The 22651-nt window shown below is 43.9% G+C and overlaps 1 protein-coding gene and 1 long non-coding RNA gene across 4 annotated transcripts in view; both read left to right on the top strand.

Annotated features, from left to right (window-relative positions):
- LOC137303949 (uncharacterized) overlaps positions 1–4903 on the top strand; it is a 365964-nt gene extending 361061 nt beyond the window's left edge. For all 3 annotated transcript variants that reach the window (XR_010958486.1, XR_010958485.1, XR_010958484.1), the window contains one exon: positions 4731–4903. This is a non-coding gene — a long non-coding RNA (uncharacterized lncRNA). The remainder of the gene's footprint in view (positions 1–4730) is intronic.
- A 38-nt stretch (positions 4904–4941) lies between these two features.
- Positions 4942–22651, top strand: part of ndst2a (N-deacetylase/N-sulfotransferase (heparan glucosaminyl) 2a) — an 84419-nt gene continuing 66709 nt past the window's right edge. The window contains exon 1 of the mRNA XM_067972472.1: positions 4942–6109. Within this exon, the coding sequence (XP_067828573.1) occupies positions 5009–6109 (1101 nt within the window). The 5' untranslated portion in view covers positions 4942–5008. The remainder of the gene's footprint in view (positions 6110–22651) is intronic.

Genomic DNA, 22651 nt, shown 5'->3' with positions numbered 1-22651 from the left:
TATCAAGAAGCGCTTTGGGATGTCCCGAGAGATGTAATAAGGTGCTTCAGAAAAGCAAGTTCTTTCTTTAGATGTTTGCTACGATCACTAGTAAAAGGACAAAAAGTTATGAAGAGTTTTAGCTTCTGTAGTGTTTTAAAAATCTCTATATGTTGGTGTCACTGTGGAAGTGTGGGAAATGGAGGTGGATTCCCCAAACGCTCACTTGAAGGGGGTGGTCTCTTGGATGAGGTGCTGGTGGTTGCCAGCTTAATCCATGCCTTCAGGAGAGCAAATTATGGAGAGGAGAGCCCTGCATGTTTCATGCACAATAAAACAAAAGTATCCTTTAAGGCTGTAATACATGGGGCTAGATGCTGTTCACAGACTGGTAACATATGTCTCATTGTTAGTTATCCTGTGGCAGTGAATGATAGTTTCACTGCCTGGTGGGGTGAGAATTCAGACCAGCAGGAAATTGCAGTAATACTTAGCAATTATCACTTGACAGTTAGCGGCTACAGACAGAATTCTGGAACTGAGTCGAAGGCCACCGTCAGTGCTTAGGATCATTTTCTCCCGCACAGTAAACTGAATGTCTCACAGTTCAGAAATCAAAACAAAAAGTGCTGGAAACACTCAGCAGGCCAGACAGGATCTGGGGAGAGAGAAACAGAGTTAACGTTTCAGGCCGGTGACCTTTGGTCATAACTGGAAGATGTGATAGAGGTGAACAGGTTTTAAGCAAATACAGAGCCAGGGAAAAGGCGGTGGGGTGGGGTTGTGGTTGAGAGGAAAGGACAAAAGGGAAAGATTTGTGCTAGGATGGAAGGCAGGAGTGATTAAATAACAAAAGTGATGATTGTGCAAGGAGGTGATAATGAGACAAGTATAGAAACAAAATTTGGGTCCAGAGGTGGTTGCAGCAGGATAGCAGAGGGGGAAGGAAGCATGGAAAAAGTGGGAAAGAGAAGGCTCTCGGGGCATGCCCACATTTCCCACTTTTTTCCATGCTTCCTTCCCCCTTGTGGAAGAAAGGATCTCAGGAATTGAGGTTTGTTTTCACTTGTGGTGAAGACACTGATAATTCACTCATGCCTGCGATGCCTTTTGGCTATTGGTCTTTTACATTTGTTCAAGGACAGTTTGGCTGATGTAGAGACTTTGGACACATCTTGACCGACGGAAAAGTGCAGCAGTGAAGTTCCCACACCGTTATATTTTTCAAAGCATGCTGTTTCGGAATTGGAAAACTTTAAAACGAAATGTTGTTTTGAAACACAAATATAACTTGCTGATGCGAACTCTCAAAAATATCAATTTGATAGCCTCAGATTTGAGCTCAGTTGGTAGCACTCTCATTTCTGAGTCAGAAGATTGCAGGATCAAGCCCCACTCCAATGCTTGAACACATAATCCAGCCTGACATCTCAATCTCGATTGTCAGCGATGCAATCTTTCGGATGAGACTTTAAACCGGGGTCCCATCTGCCTGTTCAGCTCTAATTACAAGATCCTGTGGTACTATTCAGAGGAGGTCAGGGAGTTCTTTCGATGTTTGGCCAACATCCTGGCCAACATTTATCTCAACCAACAACACCGGAAAATAGATGAACTGGTCATTCATTTGCTGTTTCTGGGATCTCTCTGTGCACAAATCAGTTGCTGGTGTGCCAATATAACCACACTTCCAAAAGCGATTCATTGACTGTGAAATGTATTAGGACATCCTGAAGGCACGATAAGACAATGTGTGAATGCAACTCCTTTCTTGCATCTTGCAGTAGGCTAGTGAATGAAAGTTGTCTCACCCAGAAAGATGAGTATCATCACTGAATTTAGTTTCAGAGGTAGCAAGAGTTCCTTTAACAAAGTGCTCCTCAGCATTGTTCCTATCAGTAGCAAGTATTGCTGCAGTATTTGATCATATCAACACAATCTTTGGTTTAGAATAAAATAAAAACAGTACGTGCTGGAAATGGTCAGCCGGTCGGGCAGCATCTGTGGAGAGAGGAACAGAGTTAATGTTTCAGCTTGATGACGTTCAGGACGAGCTCTGTCGAAAGGTTATTGACCTGAAATGTTAACCCGATGGCCCAGAATTTGTTGACGAGATAATGGCGAGTTTGACGGTGCTCGCTGTTATTAGTGTGTAAATTATCCAACAACTTGTGACGAGGAAGAGGTACCCCGTGAATCGCGAATCGCCACAAACTGCTAGACGATTTGCGCCGCTGCGCCGTGAGCCTCGTGAAAACGGCAACTCGCTCTCAACTTCCCCGTTATTTTTAAGAACTTGCTGGGTTTGGACGCTAAACTTGAATTAAACTCACCGCAGAAAGTTAGGGCTCGCACTTAACAACATGAGTACCCTTTTAACAATGTGACAATTGTTAATGCAATGCCAATCAACCTCTCTGACCCAGAAAGCAAACAATTTAAACTGTTGAGTCTCATTCCTGCAGGTAGTAAATTCTTCTTAGAGATTTTTAAAATTTTAAATTTTAAAATGTTTTTCTTAGCTTTTCTTTCTGTCTCTTTTTCTCTCTCTCTCTTCATCCAATCTTTCTTTCCCTCTCTTTATTTCTTTTTCTGTGCCTGATTTGACTCTAATTCACCCTCTTTCTCCGTCGGTTAAGGAGAAGTAGTATGTTGGCACCGTTGTTCACTAAGGTCCCAGATGCCCTGTTGCCCTCGCCACACCATTATCAACCCGAGATAAAGTCTAACTAACGACACATGCCGCCAAATGCCTCGCTCCAGCAAAACATGGGCCTATCTTCCCCTCTCCGCAGATACTGTCTGACCTGCTGAGTGTTTCCAGCATTTTCTGTTTTGATTTCAAATTTCCAACATCCTGGGGTATTTTGCTCCCCACCCCACCTTGTGGTTTGGCGAGGTGCTGTCGCTGTTCATACCACTTACAAATAGTTTGGGCGTTGAGATAAGGTGCAACAGCGTGAGATCAGCCCTGTTTACGCTGCTGCAGACCTTGGACCTTGGAATCCAGCCCAGCAGATGCCTGGGGCATATGTCACGGCACTGAAAACATGTCAGCATACTGATGCTTTGCGGAGGCAAGCTGCACAAAGCAAAGACAAGAGTCTGGTGTTATTTCTGTCTTATGTTTACCATTGTAAACAATTTTACAACACCAAGTTATAGTCCAGCAATTTTATTTTAAATTCACAAGCTTTCGGAGGCTTCCTCCTTCGTCAGGTGAACGATTTTTTTTTCACGTCGTTCACCTGACGAAGGAGGAAGCCTCCGAAAGCTTGTGAATTTAAAATAAAATTGCTGGACTATAACTTGGTGTTGTAAAATTGTTTACAATTGTCAACCCCAGTCCATCACCGGCATCTCCACATTATGTTTACCAGGCACCGACACTGATATTGCACTGGGTGTGAATCCCAGGAGGAGGTGGGGAGCGGGGGGTGGTGAGTCCTGATATCAGCAGGAAGGGAGAGAGATTACCAATGTGAGACCTGAAATCAAGCATGTATTCAAATAAGTGCAGCTTAAAACAGACTGGATTTTGCTGAGAAAAATAGGTGACTGGGTTGTTTGGTGCAAGTTTGAAATTAAGAACAAGTAACCAAATTGGCCAGAGGAGGTTAAGGTTCTGTCTGAAAAATTTGGGGTTGGATGAACAAAACCATTGTTACAAATAATTGATTTGTGTCACACTTTTTGTACTGATTCATGTTGAATTAACTTGTAAATGTTTAACTTATGGTTTTTGGCATCACATGTACTTGCGTGCCTGGACCCCAAGCATTGGAATTCCCTCCTTAAATATCTCCACCTCTCTACTTCTCTCTCCTCCTTTAAGGCACCTGTTAAAACCCACCTCTTTGACCAAGCTTTTGGTCACCTGTCCCAATATCTCCTTACGTGGCTCCGTGTCAAATTTTGTCTGATTACGCTCCTGTGAAGCACCGTGGAATGTTTTACTGCTTTAAAGGCGCTATGTAAAATGCAAGTTATTGTTGTAGCAATGTATAAACGAAAAAAGAAGGAACTTGCATTTATAAAGTGCGTTTCACACCTTAGGATGTCTTAAAGTACTTTACAGCCAATTGAAGTGTCGTCGCTGTTGTAATGTGGGAAACGCAGCAACCAACTTGCACACAGCAAGATCCCACAAACAGCAATGTGGTAATGACCAGATATAATTTTGGTGATGTTGGTTGAGGGATAAATACTGGCCAGGACACCGGGAGAGCTCCCCTCCTCTCATTCGAATAGTTCCATGGGATCTTTTACATCCACCTGAGAGGGCAGACGGGGCCTCTGTTTAACGTCTCATCCGAAAGATGGCACCTGATGAAGGAAGGGAGGTGAATGGCCGAGCAGGGCTGTGGCAAGACCGGGATGTTGGCGATGGAGGTTTGGTTAGTTTGTGGTTTGTCGATAGCTGGGAGGAGAAATTAAATCTTGAGGTGACGAAGGCATGCAAAAGGGTTTCGGTGGCTGCCGACGTGAGGCCGGGTCGGAGACGAGTAACTCTATGCCGTCTTTGTGATGCATAGCGGGTCGGGTTTGAAGCTCAGCTTGAGGTTGAACAGGACATGGAGGTTGTTGCAGCACCTGGGACGTGAGGCAGGTGCTTTGTTATCGCTCACAAGCGGCTTCCGTTGCCTCTGGGGCATTTCCTGCCAGGCTGCTCTTTGCGCTGTGCCTACCTGTTGCAGAATGTTGGCGTCGCAAGTGGCCATTCATCTGTGTTTGTTTTTTGTGTCTTGCAGGTTTCCAAGGCGTTGCCCGGGAGCGAATATCTGATGATTTCGTTCGACGAGGAACTTGAGAAGTTAACCATCTGGGCAAGGAGGCAGGGCAGTGCTGACGACCTGGTTTCTTCAGGATGGCCGGTGCCCCCGTGTCTATGATGCCCAGTCAAGTGCCAATTGAAGTCTGAAAGGCTGGGTGGGTGGGTGGGGGGGGGGTGGGGGGGAGAAAGAGACAAGCGCCAGCCAGAGAGCTATGGGATTGTTTTGCCATGGTGACGTAGAATAAATGGCAGTTAATGAGGAGTGGAATACTGCTTGCTGCTGCCGGTCGTCGCTGCTGTTGTGTGTGGACCTCTGCCGGACTCATTCACCTTCGACGAGACTCGAGCCACCCAGTGCTCACAATGGTTAACTTTTGGAAGTTTGTAAGGAATTTTCGGCAGCTCGAGCTGCACCGGTTGATTTTATTGCTGATCGCGTTTAGTTTGATATCCATGTGCTTCTTGGCATATTATGTGACCAACAGCCCGAAGATTAAGGAGGCCCTACCCTTACCCATCAGTGATTGTAACAGTCAGCACAGAATGTCACTGCCGCCGCAGTCTCTCAGGCGCTTTATGCCATCGGTGGACACGTCAAGGACTGACCCCGTGGTCTTGGTTTTTGCTGAAAGTATTTATTCTCAACTAGGACAAGAAATTGTGACCATTTTGGAATCCAGCCGGTTTAAATATAGGACAGAAATAGCCCCGGGTAAAGGGGATGTGCCAACTTTAACAGACAACGACCGGGGACGATATGCCCTCATTGTATATGAAAACATTCTGAAATACGTGAATCTGGATGCTTGGAACAGGGAGCTACTGGATAAATACTGCATCGAGTATGGTGTCGGAATCATTGGCTTCTTCAAAGCCAATGAAAACAGCTTGCTAAGTGCTCAACTTAAGGGTTTCCCTCTTTACCTGCACTCGAACCTCGGTTTGAAGGACTACCACATCAACCCCAACGCGCCGCTGCTTTACGTGACGCGAGCCAACGAGGTGGAGCAGGGCCCTTTGCCAGGGGACGACTGGACCGTCTTTCAGTCCAACCACAGCACCTACGAGCCGGTCCTTTTGGCCAGCACCAAGTCCGCAGAGTTTATCCCCCACCTGAACACCCACAAAGCACTGCATGCGACGGTCGTCCAGGACCTGGGACTGCACGACGGCATTCAGAGAGTTTTCTTTGGCAACAACCTGAACTTCTGGCTGCACAAGCTGATTTTCATTGACGCAATCGCCTACCTGACGGGAAAACGCCTGTGCTTGCCGCTGGATCGCTACATCTTGGTGGACATTGATGACATCTTTGTGGGAAAGGAAGGAACCAGGATGAAAGTCTTGGATGTTGAGGTAAGCAAAGCCAATGTGCTGTATTTTCATGGAACGATACAGCACAGACGGAGGCCACCTGGCCCATTATGCCTGTGTCGGCTCTTTGAAAAAACTATCCAATTAGTCCCATTCCCTGGCCCCTTCTCCATAGCCCTGCAAAAATTTCCCCTTCAAGTATTTATCCAATTCCCTTTTAAAAGTTACTAATGAATCTGCCTCCACCACCCTTTCAGGCAGCGCATTCCAGATCATAACAACTCGCTGTGTAAAAAAATTTCTCCTCATCTCCTCCCTGGTTCTTTTGCCAATTAAAAGTTAAAACTGAATTCAAATTCTTAAATTGCCATGGTGGGATTTGAACTCACGTTCTCCGGATTACTGGTCCAAGCCTCTGGATTACTAGTTTGGGTAACGTAGCCTCTACATTACTGTACTCACTCTTGATGATGGTTTTCAGGGTGGTTGATTGGGACTTCCTGAATAATTACTTTGATTAATGTGGGATTTTAAATTGGACCAAGAAAATATTCCATATCCAGCTTCAGAACTGAAACGTGAAACTTTTGATACTTAAATTATGTTGATAAATGATCATTTTATACATATTTTGTTACAGAATCAATGACCAAATTATCTTACTTTTGAAGATCATACCGAATTTGTGTTGCATTTAGGCTAACGGCTGCAGATTTACTTTGTATTAATTACAATTGTGGAGCAGGCAAGATTCCACCAAATGAAATGATTTTTACTTTAAAGATCGCAAAGTTTTAAAATACTACACCATGGAGACTCATTAGCTGACACAGTGGTATCAATGGACACACTGTCCCTTTATTGTAAAGGAAAAAATCTAAAGTACAAAAGTGCAGTTTGAACCAACGGTGGATTTAGAAATTACTGGAGGGTGACGTGAGTACTGGAGTTATGAGATTTATTTTCTAGGATTTCTTCCTTATCTCAAAAAAAACAGCTGCAACTAGTCTCGAAGAAAGTAAATCCTCACAATTGAACGCACTCCAAAAAGTTCTTTCATGAAAAATGAAAAGGTTTTAAAGGCTGCATTTTAGCGAATGATTTGTTATACATAAATCTATGGGGGGAGGGTAATTATGACTCTCAGAAACCATCAACTCATTTTAAAACTTTTCTGTTGCAAGTTCCTGCACAACCAACAGTAGGAGATGGTAACAGCTGAAAGTCCCGCCTTCCAATTGGCCTGATTCGATGTTGGTGACAAACCTCGAATCTCAGTGGCGAAAGCTAATTTTTCTTGTGAAACACGGACAAGCTGACATAGGTTGAAATGCCAAGTCCGCTTAAAATGCTGACATTTATATATCCCGGTATTCACACTCGGCCGACATTCTTTGAAGATTAGAAGATCTGAAACTCAAGCAATTCCAGTATTTAGATGTATTTTTTTACACATCCAGCCCTACTGTAGATTAACAGTAGCCAGAGAAACAAATCTCCCCATTTAAGAAGCAATATCTTTTGGAGAGCTCCATGTTGCTTCCTTTCATAGAATCATACAGCAGAGAAGAAGGCCATTCGGCCCATCGTGCCTGTGCTGGCTCTTTTGAAAGAGTTATCCAGTTAGTCCCACTCCACTGCTCTTTCCCATATCCTTGAAGGTTTATATATGTTGTAGTGTTGATGTAGCTTCTTCAATATTGCCCACGCCCCACCAGGACAGGTTTTCAAGACAATTCTTTATTTCAAATGCAAGTTATTTGAAACCGTTACACATTAGGAAACAGTAAAATATGGATATGGTGAATGCTGCTACTTCTGTTAGAGTAATATTTTACATTGAACGCACATTTTGAACAGGTTAAAAATGACTTTGAACTGCCAAAATAAATATCAGACATTTACTTTGCATTACTCGCCCCGAGGCATGTTCTCAAGACAATTCTTTAATATGCAAGTTATTTGAAACTGTAACAGACAGACATGTGATGTCCCTTGAGACATCATTTTGAAACTTAAAATCGAGGCGAGAGCATTTTTTTGGAATGGGGAAAGGAAAATGGGAGCCAAAAGCTGACCTGGAGGGACGTCCCATTAACCTTTTTCTCCAGCAGCAGCTTCTTATGTTTCTGTTGCTTTTCATTTCCTTCCATACCTTAAATGTTTCTCTCAATTCCTCCTTTTCCAGATGAGTCCTTTTCATCGGAGTTCATTTGTTTCCCATTCTCGTGTCTTTCCGCTCCTTATTTTCTTCCTTTCTTTTCCTTTCCGTTGATTTATTTCTTATTTTCCCTCTCCTGCTTTTATTGAGGTCTGCTCACAGGGATGCTGCAGGTCATAGGAACAGGAGTAGGCCATTCAGCCCCTCGAGCCGGCTCCGCCATTTGATAAGATCATGGCTGATCTGTGATCTATCTTTCTAGATCTAGGTCTTTCTAGATCTAGGTCTTTCTAAAGTCGTAGTTTTAACTACACACCGAGGAAGCCTATGGGTTGTGGTAAACACAATGTGTGAGCAAGGATGTTCCCATGGCAATGGGGCGTGATTTGATGTAATGGATAACAAACTGAAATTATAGTGAGGAGCAGAGACCATGTATGAAAGGGGTTGGTGAAGATGTGACCCTCAGTGCCTCATTAACAGGGACACGCTTACCCCCTTTTTAAAAAAAAGTATAATTTTTGACAGGTAGTTACCGGTTAAGGAATGCTGGGAAACTAGGGTCTGCTCTTCTCAAAAGCTCTAAATTTAAAAAATATGTATTTTCCTTCTAGGAAATTAGGGTACAGTAGAATCCAGATATCGTAATTGGATTGGCCAGTAGCCTAAATGGTCACTGTAGCCATCGGATTATTATAAGCCCGTCTCGATACCTGCTACACTGCTGGGCAATGAGGCTCCTTACTGACTTTTGCTGCTCAGCCTCTCCCCTTCACTGTGTGATAATGTTGGTCCCCATTTTGTTTCATCTTCAGCCCAAAACTGGCACTCCAGATTTCACTCAAATAAAATTGTTCATCCATTTCTAGCACTCAAGCTGATGAGGTGCGAACAGCAGTATCTTGGCTGTTGAGTCACTTCCATTGAGTTACATTGAGTCTACAGCACAGAAACAGGCCATTCGGCCCAACTGGTCTATGCCGGCCTTTATGCTCCACACGAGCCTCTTCCCTCCTTACTTCATCTACCCCTATCAGCATACACATCTTTTAATTTCTCCTTTGTGTGCTTATCTAGCCTCCCCTTAAATGCATCTATGCTATTTGCATCAATTATTGCCTGTGGTAGGACGTTCCACATCCTTACCACTCTTTGAGTAAAGAAGTTTCTCCTGAATTCCCTTTTGGATTTATCAGTGACTATCTTATATTGATGACCTCTAGTTTTGGTCTCCCCCACAAGTGGAAACATTTTCTCTATGTCTACCTTATCAAACCCTTTCATAATCTTAAAGACCTCTATCAGGTCACCCCTCAGCCTTCTTTTTTCTAGAGAAAAGAGCCCCAGCCTGTTCAAGCTTTCCTGATCCCCTCAGTTCTGGTATCATCCAAGTAAATCTTTTTTTTGCACCTTCTCCAGTGCCTCTATATCCTTTTTATAATGTGAAGACCAGATCTGTTCTAGAAACCTGTCTGGAACAGAATGTCTGCTGTGAGTCTGTAAGTTTGTGAGTGTTTTGGTTACAGGCAACACAATGACGATGGTTAGCCACTTCCTTTAAAAGTAACAGCTATCTCTCGACAGTTTTGTATATTGTCCTTCTCCCCACAAGGACGGAAGAACTGTTTTAATCCAAATCAAATTGATCTGTCCATCCGAAAGCCATACAAAAAATATATAATAAAGAAAGACTTGCATTTTTTTTAGCGCCTTTCCCAACCTCAGGATATCCCAAAGCGCTTTAGAGCCAATGAAGTACTTCTGAAATGTGGTCACCGTTGTAATGTAGGAAACGCGGCAGCCAATTTGCGCACAGCAAGGTCCCACAAACAGCACTGTGACAAACGACCAGATAATCTGTTTTAGTGATGTTGGTTGATGGATAAATATTGGTTAGGACATCGGGGAGAATTCCCCTGCTCTTCGAATAATGCCATGGGATCTTTTACGTCCACCTGAGAGGGCAGACGGGGCCTCGGTTTAGTGTTACTAGTTGCTGTGAACCTCTGGTCCATGTAGACATTGGTAGTGGGTAGATTTAGTTTAGATACAGATCAGCCATGATCTAATTGAATGGCGGAACAGGCTCAATGGGCTGAATGGCCTGCTCAGGTTCCTATGAAATTGCACTTCAGCGATTGTCAATTGGCAATCCATTTTAGACCCTGCCCGATTGACTTTAGTGGTGGGGGGGAGGGGGGGAAGGGGGGTGTACAATGGGAGGCTGATTTATTATCGTCTCCTTTGCGGCATCACCCAAAGCCGATTTCGCCCCCAATATTTGTCGTCATTCTAACGGAGAGGTATGAACTCGGGTCGGAGAGAAAGACGGAGACCGTTTCAGGTGTGAATTGCGATGAGACGCCTTACGGCTGAGCGGATCTGACATGCCTGCAGGATTGATCTGGTACAGTACTGCAATAAGAGGGACTGACGCCAATAATTAATGATAATAAAACCTCTGAGGGCACTGTCGATGTAGAAGTCATCTGTGCATTAATTACTGCCTTAGTAGGTTATTGCTAATTTGATTTAAATTAGAAAAAATGCTGTGGAAATTTGTTGGGCCAGGTTTCACTGCAGTTTTCCTCTGTGACAAATTAAGAAGCAGACATACACAAGAACGAATCCTGTATTTGCTTCATTAACAACTGTAAATGTGCTGACAGTTTATGAGCCACTTTCACATAGTTCTGCTAATTATTTCAATTCCCTCCGCGTCACCCCACCCCCGGCAAAGAATCCCATAAACGCTGCAAATGAGGAAAACCAGGAGTGTATTACCACTTCATAGGGTTACATAGAATTTTACAGCATGGAAACAGGCCGTTCGGCCCAACTGGTCCACGCCGGTGTTTATGCTCCACATGAGCCTCCTCCCATCTCCACCCTAATGCCATAACCTTCCATTCCTTTCCCCCTCACGTGTTTCTCCAGCTTCCCCTTAAATCCATCTATGCTATTCGCCTCAACCACTCCCTGTGGTAGCGAGTTCCACATTCTAACCACTCTCTGAGTTTCTCCTGAATTCCTCATTGGATTTATCAGTGGCTGTCTTATATTTATGGCCCCCCCCCCCCCAGTTTTCGACTCCCCACCCCACAGTTGGGACAACTCTGTGGACCAGGTCACCACTTACTCCAATTTGGCTTTTCAATTGGAACAGTTGTCGTCTGATCAGAAATCAAAATGCACTTGGGCAGGTTTCTCTCGCAGTGTGGAGTTGTGGGCTGTTTAATATTTGTGCCCTTCCCTGCGTGAGTTTTTACGTTCCCCTTAATATTAATTGCGATTGTTGCCCTTGAAACAGGCATTCGCCAAAGTAACACTTCCTTATCACGATCGCATGATTTGCTTCTCCAGGTGATGCCACATGCTCAGGAACTTTGATCTCCTGCTTAATTGCATTGCATCTCATTTAACACAATCAACGGTTTAAGTAATAAGTAACTGCTACAGTGTGAATGCTCAATGATTGCAGCAAATAGTTATTGAGTGATCACAACCCTTGGGGCTAATTAAGACACCCTTGTGGTGCAGTCCACTCCCTCCCTTTCATGTGTTCAACCTTGAAATTACAGTATATTTATTTTAAACTGTTGCATGGAATAGTTGAATTTACCTCTTAAGTGTCTAGTTTCTAATAATGGGGTTGTGTATTACCTAACTAGAATTGGGCTGACAGATATATCCATTTTATTTCTTTTAAGAGAATAAGTAATCTTGATTCTCTGTAACACACGGAATCTTTCAAATATAAACTTGCAAATCTAACTGTTTTGGAAAAAATTGTAATTAACCCGTGATGATTATTCCTTAAATTTCATTCTTCCCCATTATGACGATTTTGTCATCTGCAGGTAGGAATCTTTTCTGAGAGTTTGAAGGTCGTCACGAGTATAAAACTTCAGTTTTTTTTTTTAGCGGCACTAATGTGTGGCATTCTCCTGTTCGCACTCTGTGTTTATATAACACCAGAATACCAGACATTCTCTACAGTTCTGTTTCATCGGAGCAGGTTAAACTTGGGATTCCTAACGAACTCTGCTCCCACAAGGTTGACCGAAGATTAATGGGAGTGAACAATTCCTGCCCGTCTTTGATTAATGGTGTCACGTAATTGACAATACATTGACAAATAGCTGTGACAAGTACTGCAGTGAAGCAAAACTTCTGCAGTACAAAATTAAAACCTTTTCAGAGGGTGTTGTCCATTTTCTTGTAATAACCAATGTTATACGTGAAGATGCAATATCCTTTTATGGAACTATTTAGGCAAAAATAATGTCAACAAAAAAGTAATTATTACATAGAATATACAGCACAGAAACAGGCCATTCGGCCCAACTGGTCCGTGCCGGTGTTTATGCTCCACACGAGCCTGTCCCACCCCTCTTCATCGAATCCTATCGGCATAACCTTCTATGTCATTTTGCATGTCCTGCACTTTCTTACCTTGTGTTTCAGCTCTTGTATATAAGAGACATCAATCAAGTGATCGAGAATTTGTATCAGAACCCATATCAAAAAAGGGTTTACAGCATTTTATTTTAGCAGCAGTCTGATGAAATCTGTCGATATTAAATAGAAGCAGCTTTGGTTACTGATCTAGTTTTTGATTTCAGCCAGATGGGGCCGAGGAGGTACCACAGCTTACTGCAGAAATCCCAGGTTAAGGAAAGGGGGTGAAAATCGCACAAAGTTTCTGCTTCTGATTGCAAAGCAGCAACCACTGGCTAGAAGTGGGCTCGTGTGGATCTTTGGTGAGGCCAGGATTGATCTCAGCTGTGGCGCCTTCATGGTTGAACCTCGCCACCTGGTCGGACATACGAATGGTCTGGGTATGAGAATGTAGTTGAAAGCAGAGCCAAATGTCTTCATGGGAGGAGATTGGGTTGGGGAGGGAAGGAATGCTAAATGCAAGAAGGTGGAGCTTTGGCACATAACGGCAACTGAGGGGACGTGCAGGAGATTTGGGTCACTGGTGGGAAAGTAAAATGGAAAATGTGGGGCTGGAAGGCAGTAATGGTTTGGATATTTACTTATCACTTGTTGGTCGCCTGTGATGATGTACACAGGATGAAGACCAAGGTATTGTCTTCAAGTTATACAGGGTTAGAGGGTGGGGAATAATTGGGCCAAAGTATGCAGACCTTTAAAGACAAACATTCCGTCCTTATTTTTGTGGGCTGAGGAAGATGTAATAAATGTCCGCCTTAAAGTGCCAGCCTTTGGTTCCATGGTAGCACTGTCGCCTCTGAGTCAGAAGGTCATGGGTTCAAGCCACACTCCAGTGACTTGACTACATAATCCAGTGACACTTCAGTGCAATACTGAGGGACTGCTGCATTGTCGGAGTTCAGTCTTTGGATGACACATAAAAACCGAGGCCCCCTCTTACGTCTCAGGTGACCAATATTTATCACTCAACCAACATCACTAAAACAGATGATCTGGTCAGTTATGGCATCGCTGTTTGTGGGACCTTGCTGTGCACAAATTGGCTGCTGCGTTTCCTTACATTATAACAGTGACGACACTTCAAATGTACTTCACTGGCTGTGAAGCACGTTGGGATATCCCGAGGCTGTGAAAGCCACTAAATAAATACAAGATCTTTTTTAAATGTAAGAGAAAACATGAAGTCTGGTGTAACTACAAACTAGAAGTTATCGCTGACGATAGCGAGTGAATGTAAGACGTTCCTTTGCCTGTTATTTAACACAGATATTAACGGAGGAATGTCGTACAAACACATTAATCGTTCATCTATTAGAAAGAAAGTCTTGCATTTATAATGCGCCTTTCACGATCTCAGGACATCCCAATGCGCTTTACAGCTATTGAAGTACTTTGAGTCACTGTGCACAGCGAGCTCCCTTGATACTGCAGTATGAGAATGACCAGATAATCTGTTTCATTGATATTGATTGAAGGATAAATGTTGGCCAGGACACCGGGGAGAACTTCCCTGCTCCTCTTCAAAACAGTGCCATGGGGTCTTTTGTGTCCAGACGGTGCCTTGCTTTAACAGCATCTCTACTGGAGTGTCAGCCTGGATTTTGTGCTCAAGTCTCTGGACTGGGACTTGAACCCACAACCTTCTGACTCAGAGGCGAGAGTGCGACCCACTGAACCACGGCTGAATATTCCAGGACGGAAACAGGTCACTTGGACATCGAGTCTGCGTCGTAATCCCACTCTCCCGCTCACTCCCCGTTCTCCTCTTAATATTCCTCTTTTTTTTCAAAAAACAATCTAAATCCTTTTTAAAAATATCTGTGGACCCAGCTTTGACAACAGCTTAATCTCGCCGAGAATCATTTCCAAGATTATGCATCGTAGGTACGTTGTATAATAAAGCCAAAAACGAATCTCAAATCGAAATCTAAATGTCGGTGTCTGTGTTATTTATACCTTGGAGATTGGCTCCCGGTCCTTTGTTGCACCCTCAGTCGAGTAAAGCAATTGTTTTTGTACCCCAGATGGGAACAGCACTTAGGGAGAATGAAGGACAACAATTGATTTTTGATTCTGTCGGCCAGTGCTGGCAGTGTTGTTGAGTGTTGTTTATGGTAAGTTATGTGACTCTTACCTTGTTGCTTGAGAAGGGAAAAAAAAAGTGTGATTAACATTTATGTGGGATATAGTTGTGCGCACAAATTTAATAGATGTCGTTCCCTGGAACACTTCAATAGCGAATAAAGCCCTGGAACAGAATTCATACTTTGCTTTTTGAAGTGAGCAGATTAAAGTTGAAAGGCAGTCATTTCTCTTCCTCCCTCCAGTTTTCCCTCAGCTTCTCCCACGGAATTGGTTTGAAGTGCGTATTGTGTTTAAGGTTGCCAACTTTTTTTAATTTTTTTTATTCGTTCACGGGATGTGGGCGTCGCTGGCAAGGCCGGCATTTATTGCCCATCCCTAAGAGGGCAATTAAGAATCAACCACATTGCTGTGGGTCTGGAGTCACATATAGGCCAGACCGGGTAAGGACGGCAGGTTTCCTTCCCTAAAGGACATTAGTGAACCAGATGGGTTTTTACGACAATCCGGTAGTTTCATGGCTATCATTACTGATACTAGTATTTTAATTCCAGATTTTTATTTAATTAATTGAATTTAAATTCGCCAGCCGCCGTGGCGGGATTTGAACTCATGACTCTGGATTTTAGTCCAGGCCTCTGGATTACTAGCCCAGTAACATAACCACTACGCTACCGCTACCCCTCTGGTTGGACGTATTCCTGGAGGTTTCATCACATGACCTCCCACCTCCAAACCCCAAACTCCAAATTTTATAAATGAAAGTGTTCAAAGAAAATGAAAAAAACACATTTTTTAACAATTCCCCCTGCGATTTTCCCTCCCGGGTTTGCTCGCAGCTGATTAATCTTTAATTCCTGGAGACTCCAGTGCAATCCTGGAGAGTTGGCAACCGTAATCTTGTTCCGAGAGGCCCTTTGCTCAGTATCTCAGTGGTCACAGGACGGGTGAATACAATCGCAGACACTGGATACTGTTTAAACATTCCTTTTATTAAATAAACCAGTCGATTAATTAAAAAAGAAGCAGGTATTTGGATGATGTGGTTTGTGCACATTTTCAGCAGGTCCCCCAGTTAATGTGAAAGCTTGTTGGTCTTACTGAGAGAGAGGAATCTAGCAGAGGCAATTATGAACTCGTGGGCGAATAAGCTGAAATACAAACCTGTTCAGTGGTTTTCTGATATTAAAAGCTTCACACAGGTTGAGCAGAAGGGTGGGGCTTTAGTCTGTCTGTGCAATTATAGTTTTAAAAATATATTTCTAGTGTCACGTTGCTTTTTTTAAAAAATCAGTGTTGTCGTTGTTTTACAGCTCAATTAAGACTGATGGACTGTCTTGGCTCTCTGCTTTACGGATTATAAGAACATAATGCTAAAAATGTAAAGCTTAAGGAGGCCCTGGAGGGGCACAGATGGTGGAAAGCATCCCTCGTACCCAGATGGTTGGGGACGGGTGAGGAATTGAGCTGCAGGGCTGCCTGTATGGTTGCCTGCTGTTTGCTGCTTTCAAAGCTGGCGCACCAGAAACAGATGAAGTGCCTTAACACGATGCAATGTCAGAGGGTGGGAGGGCAGGGGGGAAGGAAAATTGGAATAGTTTTCTTTGTGACCCCGGAATGCCATTATTTCTAGGAATCAGGAAGAGGTCTATGCCACCACGGGAAGGGAGTTAAACGCTACGACTGAATAAGTGAGGCTCTTCAGCCTTGAAGAAAGTTGTCAGAGAGAGACCTTATAAAGGGTCACAAGATAATCAGCCAGAGTAAACCTGGAGCAGTACCTTCTTCAGGTGCACAAGGTTGGCCCAGTTTTGAGGTTTCAGGCCCACACCTGAAACGTTTGGAGGTGATTTTAACCTAACTCACCTGGTGGGAAACGGACGGCATCAGGTGCAACACTGGATTTACACCCCGCCCGATTATTAACCCTCCAGTGGAGAGTAAAATCGAACAGGGTGTAAAACAGGCATTCCACCCGATCCCATCGAGTTAGCTTAAAATTGCCCCCCCACTTTAACACCACAGATGCTGCCTGACCTGCTGAGCTTTTCCAGCATTTTCCGTTTCTCTTCCAGGGTAGTGAAGAGTAAATTTAGGACGGACTCCAGCAATGATCTCTTCCTACAAAGGGCGATCAGCAGCCAAAACGGGGAGGGAGAGGTTCCAGGACACTGGAATGAGTTAACAACTGACTGGATACTGTAATCAGAAAACGCTCGGATTGGTATTGTGGAACGATGGGGTCGAGTGGGCTCAAGGGACTATTTTTCATCTGACTCTACCCTGTCGGCCCCAATCGGCTGGCTATAGGGAGTCATTAGCAATGTCATGAGCAGGTTTCCTATTTGTCTACTCAGCCAGCGAAGGTATGTTGGGTGGGGGGAGGGGGAGCGAGACCGTGAAAAACAGTAAAATTGGCTTTTAACGTAAAAATGTATTTCAAAGAACCACATACAGTTCCTAGAAGGAGTAAATGAAAATGTTGAAGTTTACATTGAAATAAAAGTAGTTGGGGGTGTACTTCTATTAATTCGAATTATCTGTTAATTCAAATTGAAATCATAGAATCTTACAGCACAGAAGGAGGCCATTCGGCCCATTGTGCCTGTGCCAGCTCTCTGAAAGAGCTATCCAATTGGTCCCACTCTCCTCTGCTCTATCCCCATAGCCCTGCAATTTTTTTTTCCTTTTCAAGTATTTATCCAATTCCCTTTTGAAAGTTACTATTGAATCTGCTTCCACCGCCCTTTCAGGCAGCGCATTCCAGACCATAACAACTCGCTGCGTTTAAAAAAAAATTCTCCTCATCTCCCCTCTGGCTTTCTTGCCAATTATTTTAAATCTGCGTCCTCTGGTTACCGACCCTCCTGCCAGTGGAAACAGTTTCTCCCTATTTACTCAATCAAACCCTTCATGATTTTGAACACCTCTATTAAATCTCCCCTTAACCTTCTCATCTCTGAGGAGGACAATCCCAGCTCCTCTCGTCTCACCATGTAACCATTCTAGTAAACCTCCTCTGAAATGTGTGAACAAAGACTCGTATGCTGTTTTATTAAGATTGTTTAATCCATAATACTGAATAATTTATTTTTTTTCCAGCAAAACTAATTTTGAATTTCCAGGAGTGGATTGCTCTTGAATTCTTCCTGCTGGTAGACTGGCACCGTGGTAGTTTGATGCTGATTAAAATCAGTGGTTGCCAAAATATTTCTTGGAGCGACCAAATGCAGAATAGTCCACATAATCCCTTGCAGCCGCTGATGGGTTTAATAAGTGAGACTTTCATCAGATTTTCTTCCTGCCTAGATAGTGTTTCAGTGGCCACAAAGAGCTGCCTTCATTAACGCTGGAGTGGGAGTGAATTCGTGTTTGCCAGTGTTGATCCAACTGATGCGAGAGGAGATGACATTGACTTTCTGGCATTTTAACTGTGCACTGTAGTCATTTAAGGATTTTTTTTTTTCCCGTAATGATGTGGAGACATCCAGAAATAGCTCTGCTGACTTTGCGAGTGGGTGAACGTGATTCATTAACTGGGTTGCTGAGAGCTCAGTATTTTTGCCTCGCACCTGGTAATGGTTCGGAAACCCCCCCACCCCTGTCGCAGATGACTTACGCTGCTGCTCACTGGCTCTCTGAGGGTTTGACGCGTCCCCACCGCCTTCAGAAAGATGGCTTCCTTTCCCTCGTGCCACCTTCACGTCTCCCTATATTCAGTCCTGGTCCCGCCAGAGGGAAATTTTTGATTATGTAACCAGCGGTTTTTGTGCTGATGCTGCCAATCCTGGTCATTATTTGTGACCCCCCCCCCCGGTGATTGTCGTTGACCGGACATTTTGTTTTAAGTTTACCTCTTGCCGGTTTCCTACCAGCACATCAGCTCCTCGCTGGGGTACAGTTCACAGAGGCAGTTGCCTCTCCAGTACCTCACCCAAATGTGTGAGTTTGGACAGTGAGTGCGAACAGCTATTCTGTCAAGGGGGGGGGGTGGGGAAGGGTGAGGCAGCATTACAACGGAACCCTGTTCTCAGTTGACATCCACACGTGCACTTCCGGCCGAGATTGCGGGATAGCAATCGGGAGCAGGAACTCTGGCCGATTGACTTATTTATTCCTCCTCCATCCTCAACCCGGGGCAGTGAGAGAAACTGCTGGAAACGGCTGTCTGCACACAGACTGGGAGTTGAAACTGGGACCTTACTGGTCTGTATCGCTCAGCCGTCTAAGGAGCCAAGGTATTGTCATTCTGGTTAAATGACGGGGCTGTTTTGCCAGGCTGTTGCCAGTGAAGGTGCATGATGAAGTCACTCTATCATCAGTGTGCTCTGTGCTAACAATATAGGCCTGGAAATAACTCTGAGCGATGTCATCTTACAAATACTTAACGTGTTCATGTCAAATTCAATTCTCTTTAACCGACCTGTTTAAAAATAACAGGTCAATGAATTACTGCTTCCATTAAAACAGCGGAGGGCGAAATTGGATATAAGCTCGTTAAGCCAAGGTCCCGCCTGCCTGTTTAAGGGGGATATGAAAGATATCATCTCGTCACACTCTCTCACTGTCTCCACCTTGCCGTCTCTGTGACTATCTCTCTCTCAAACTCTCTTTTGCCCTCTCACACTCACTTTCTCTTCCAATTGCACTCTCTGTCTCTTTTGCGATCTCTCACACTCACTCATATACCCGCTCTCATATGCGTGCGCACACAAAGATACTATGGTAGTTTTCGAAGAGAAATGGCCAGCATTCCTCCCTGAATCAACACCACCGGAAAACCGATAATCTGGCCATTTGATCACATTTGCTGCTTGGGAGACCTTGCTATGCCCAAGTTGGCTGCCACGTTTGCCTACAGAACAACAGTGGCTGCTCTTTGAAAATGATTCATCAGCTTTGAGATACTTTGGGACGCCCTGAGCTTGTGAGAAGGTGCTATATCCAGATGCTTTCTTTCTTTAATACTTATTTTTTTTAAGGATTATTATTAAAACAACCCCCCGCAAAAACCACAGGTTGTAATGGCTCAGCAGCCAATATGGTAATTGTGGAAGTGGAGTTGTTGGAATAGTTTCCCCGTGAACCTGCCTGAAAACTTCCTGAAAGGATCATGCTGTCTCCTTAAATGGTGGGGATATAGCCACTCAAACTGCGACTATGTAAACCTGGAAAGGCTGAACAGGCTGGGGCTCTTTTCCCTAGAAAATAGAAAACTAAGATCTTCAAAATTATGAAAGGGTTTGATAGGGTAGACGTAGAGAAGGTGTTTCCACTCGTGGGGGAGTCAAACTAGAGGCCATAAAATTAAGAACGTCACCAATAAATCCAATAAGGAGTTCAGGAAAAACTTGTTTACCCAGTCATTTGGTTAGAATGTGGAACTCGCTACCACAAGGAGTAGTTGAGGTGAATAATATAGATGCATTTAAAGGGAAGCTAGATAAACACATGAGGGAGAAAGGAATAGAAGGATATGCTGATAGGGTGAGATGAAGAGGAGTGGGAGGAGGCTCGTGTGGAACATAAACACCAGCATAGACCAGTTGGGCCGAATGGCCTGTTTCTGTACTGTAAATTGTATGTAATTCTATGTATTTATGAGTATGCAAGTGATTTAACAGAAGCTACTTCCTAACCTTGGAATAATGTCAATCCTTGACTGCTTTACAAATGATGATATCTGTGCTATATTGCTGCTTACCATTAATGCTTCAACAGATGTGCTACAAATACATGTTCTAAGTACAGTTTTTTTATTTAAAAAGATTATCTTCCAAATAACTGAAAGTCAAATTAAAGCATAAAACTCTCAACATTAAGTACTCTGTCCTGAAAAGAGCTTTAGCATGAACAGAACTGTGCAGGGTTAAGGGATTGAAACTCAATTTCTGATCAGTACTTTACAAAGGCAAGCCAGCTCAACTTCCCAAATAAAGACAGAAACTGCTGGAAATGCGCAGCAGGTCAGCCAGCATCTGGAAAGATGGGACTGTTCTCTTCATCAATTTCCCAAATTGGTTCACATCAGGAACTAAAGTTGACTTGCATATTCTCTCTTTCCCTTTCTTTCACACACTCTGTTACAATCTGTCGCACTCTGTCTCTGTATGTATCTCTCTTTCTCTCCAACTCACACTCTTTTACACACACACACTCTTTCTCTCACTCTTAGTGTTGTCACACTCTCCCTCACGTCTCTATTTTGCAGTCTCTGTCTCTCTCAAACTCTCTCTTGCCCTCTCACACACACTGTCTCTTCCAGTTGTACTCTCCGTCTCTTTTGCGCACTCTCTCAAGTTCGCACGCAGTCAAATCACCCCTCACACATGCTCATTCTCTCACTCTCTATTTGTTTCTATTCCCTAACTTCATTGTTAAAAATTATTTTTTTTTCCCCCCACTCGCATCTTTTCTGTCAAGCAAGCGAGATAGACGGCCTGCTCCTGACCTCGTCCCATATAACCTTTGAACCAGCTGGTAGAATCCAGCCTGAGCTGAACTGGTGATTGCTTTGCAGTTTTTCTACCCTTCCACCTTTGTAGATGGAGGGACATTTTATATTACAGCCAGATGTAGGAAGACCAGCAAAGAGCACACCTCTCCCAAATTTTGCCAGCCTCCCCGTGAATTGGTGATCAAGGAGAAATGAGTAGACATTGTTGCCATGACGAATTGGCCATTAGGCACTCACGACATAACTTGCGCCGTGATGTCATCAGGCTTTAACATTGTGGCATGTAAAATATGAATGGAGCTGGGGCACATGTGATGTCACGAAGGGGGCGTGACTACATCGTGCAGCCACTGGTGCAGCACTTTGAAACCACTTGAAGGTCCTGAAACCCAGAATGAAATGGGCCTTTTTGGCCACTGGTCTTATAAAAATGCAGCAGTTTTTTTGGCCTCAACTGGCCACAGAAGCCCAGTGGCCAAAGAACATGACAGTGCCTAAAGCCCAGGCCTCCTGTTGGCAACTCGATAAAAGCAGAGAATCAACGGGCATGAGTCTACTCTCTGACCTGGCGCACGGTGTATCAACCCCCTCGGTCAGTCCGATCACTAGGGCTCAGCACATAGCGAGGCAGGTTTACTTTCCAAGTGAACTTTTTAATAATGGGCCATCGTACAGAACGGAACAGAAAGGTGCAGACGCAGTGAGTTCCTAATCACAGCTGCTATGGGAGGGTCACAGTGGAGGTCAGAAGCAACTAAACAAGGAGATGAAACATTGCAGGAAGGGTTGCCAACCCTCCAGGATTGTCCTGGAGTCTTTAGGAATTGAAGATTAATCTGCAGGACCCTGCGTGAGCAATACCCAGGAGACATCATAAACGCATTAAACAAAATTGTGTTTTATTCGTTATCTTTGAACACTTTCATTTATTAGTTATAAAAATGTTGGAGATGGGGAATAAAGGCTGTTTCACTAACAGTCAAGATTAATCCAGTTGGGCTTCAAAGAGTCTGTTCCCTTTCCAAATGGCGTAGGAAGGCAATGTGCCTGGAGGATGGATTAATGGCGATTCATGTGATGAAACCTCCAGGAATATATCCAACTGGAGTTGGCAACCCAAATTGCAGGGCAAGTCAGCGCTCGACTCCAGCAGAATTGGCAGGGGCCTCTCTGCCTGTGTCAGCTGAAAAATTGTGTGTGAGTTTAGGGGGGGAAAAATAATGTAACGCTCTGAACAATTTTCACTGTGACCGTGATGCTTGAGGACTGTTTAAAATAAAAATTTGGATACCTGGGACATTACAACAATGGACAAGTTTAAGACTGAATCACCAAGGTGCATAAAGCAGTTAAGGGGCCCAGTACGCAGATGAGAAGCCCAGGCGGTTTAATTTGGAAAGTGCAATACATCCTGTTATTCTTT

This window comes from Heptranchias perlo, chromosome 36, assembly GCF_035084215.1.
Source record: "Heptranchias perlo isolate sHepPer1 chromosome 36, sHepPer1.hap1, whole genome shotgun sequence".
NCBI lineage: Eukaryota > Metazoa > Chordata > Chondrichthyes > Hexanchiformes > Hexanchidae > Heptranchias > Heptranchias perlo.
The sequence above is the reverse complement of the archived record's forward strand: the minus strand, read 5'-3'. Positions and strand labels throughout refer to the sequence as shown.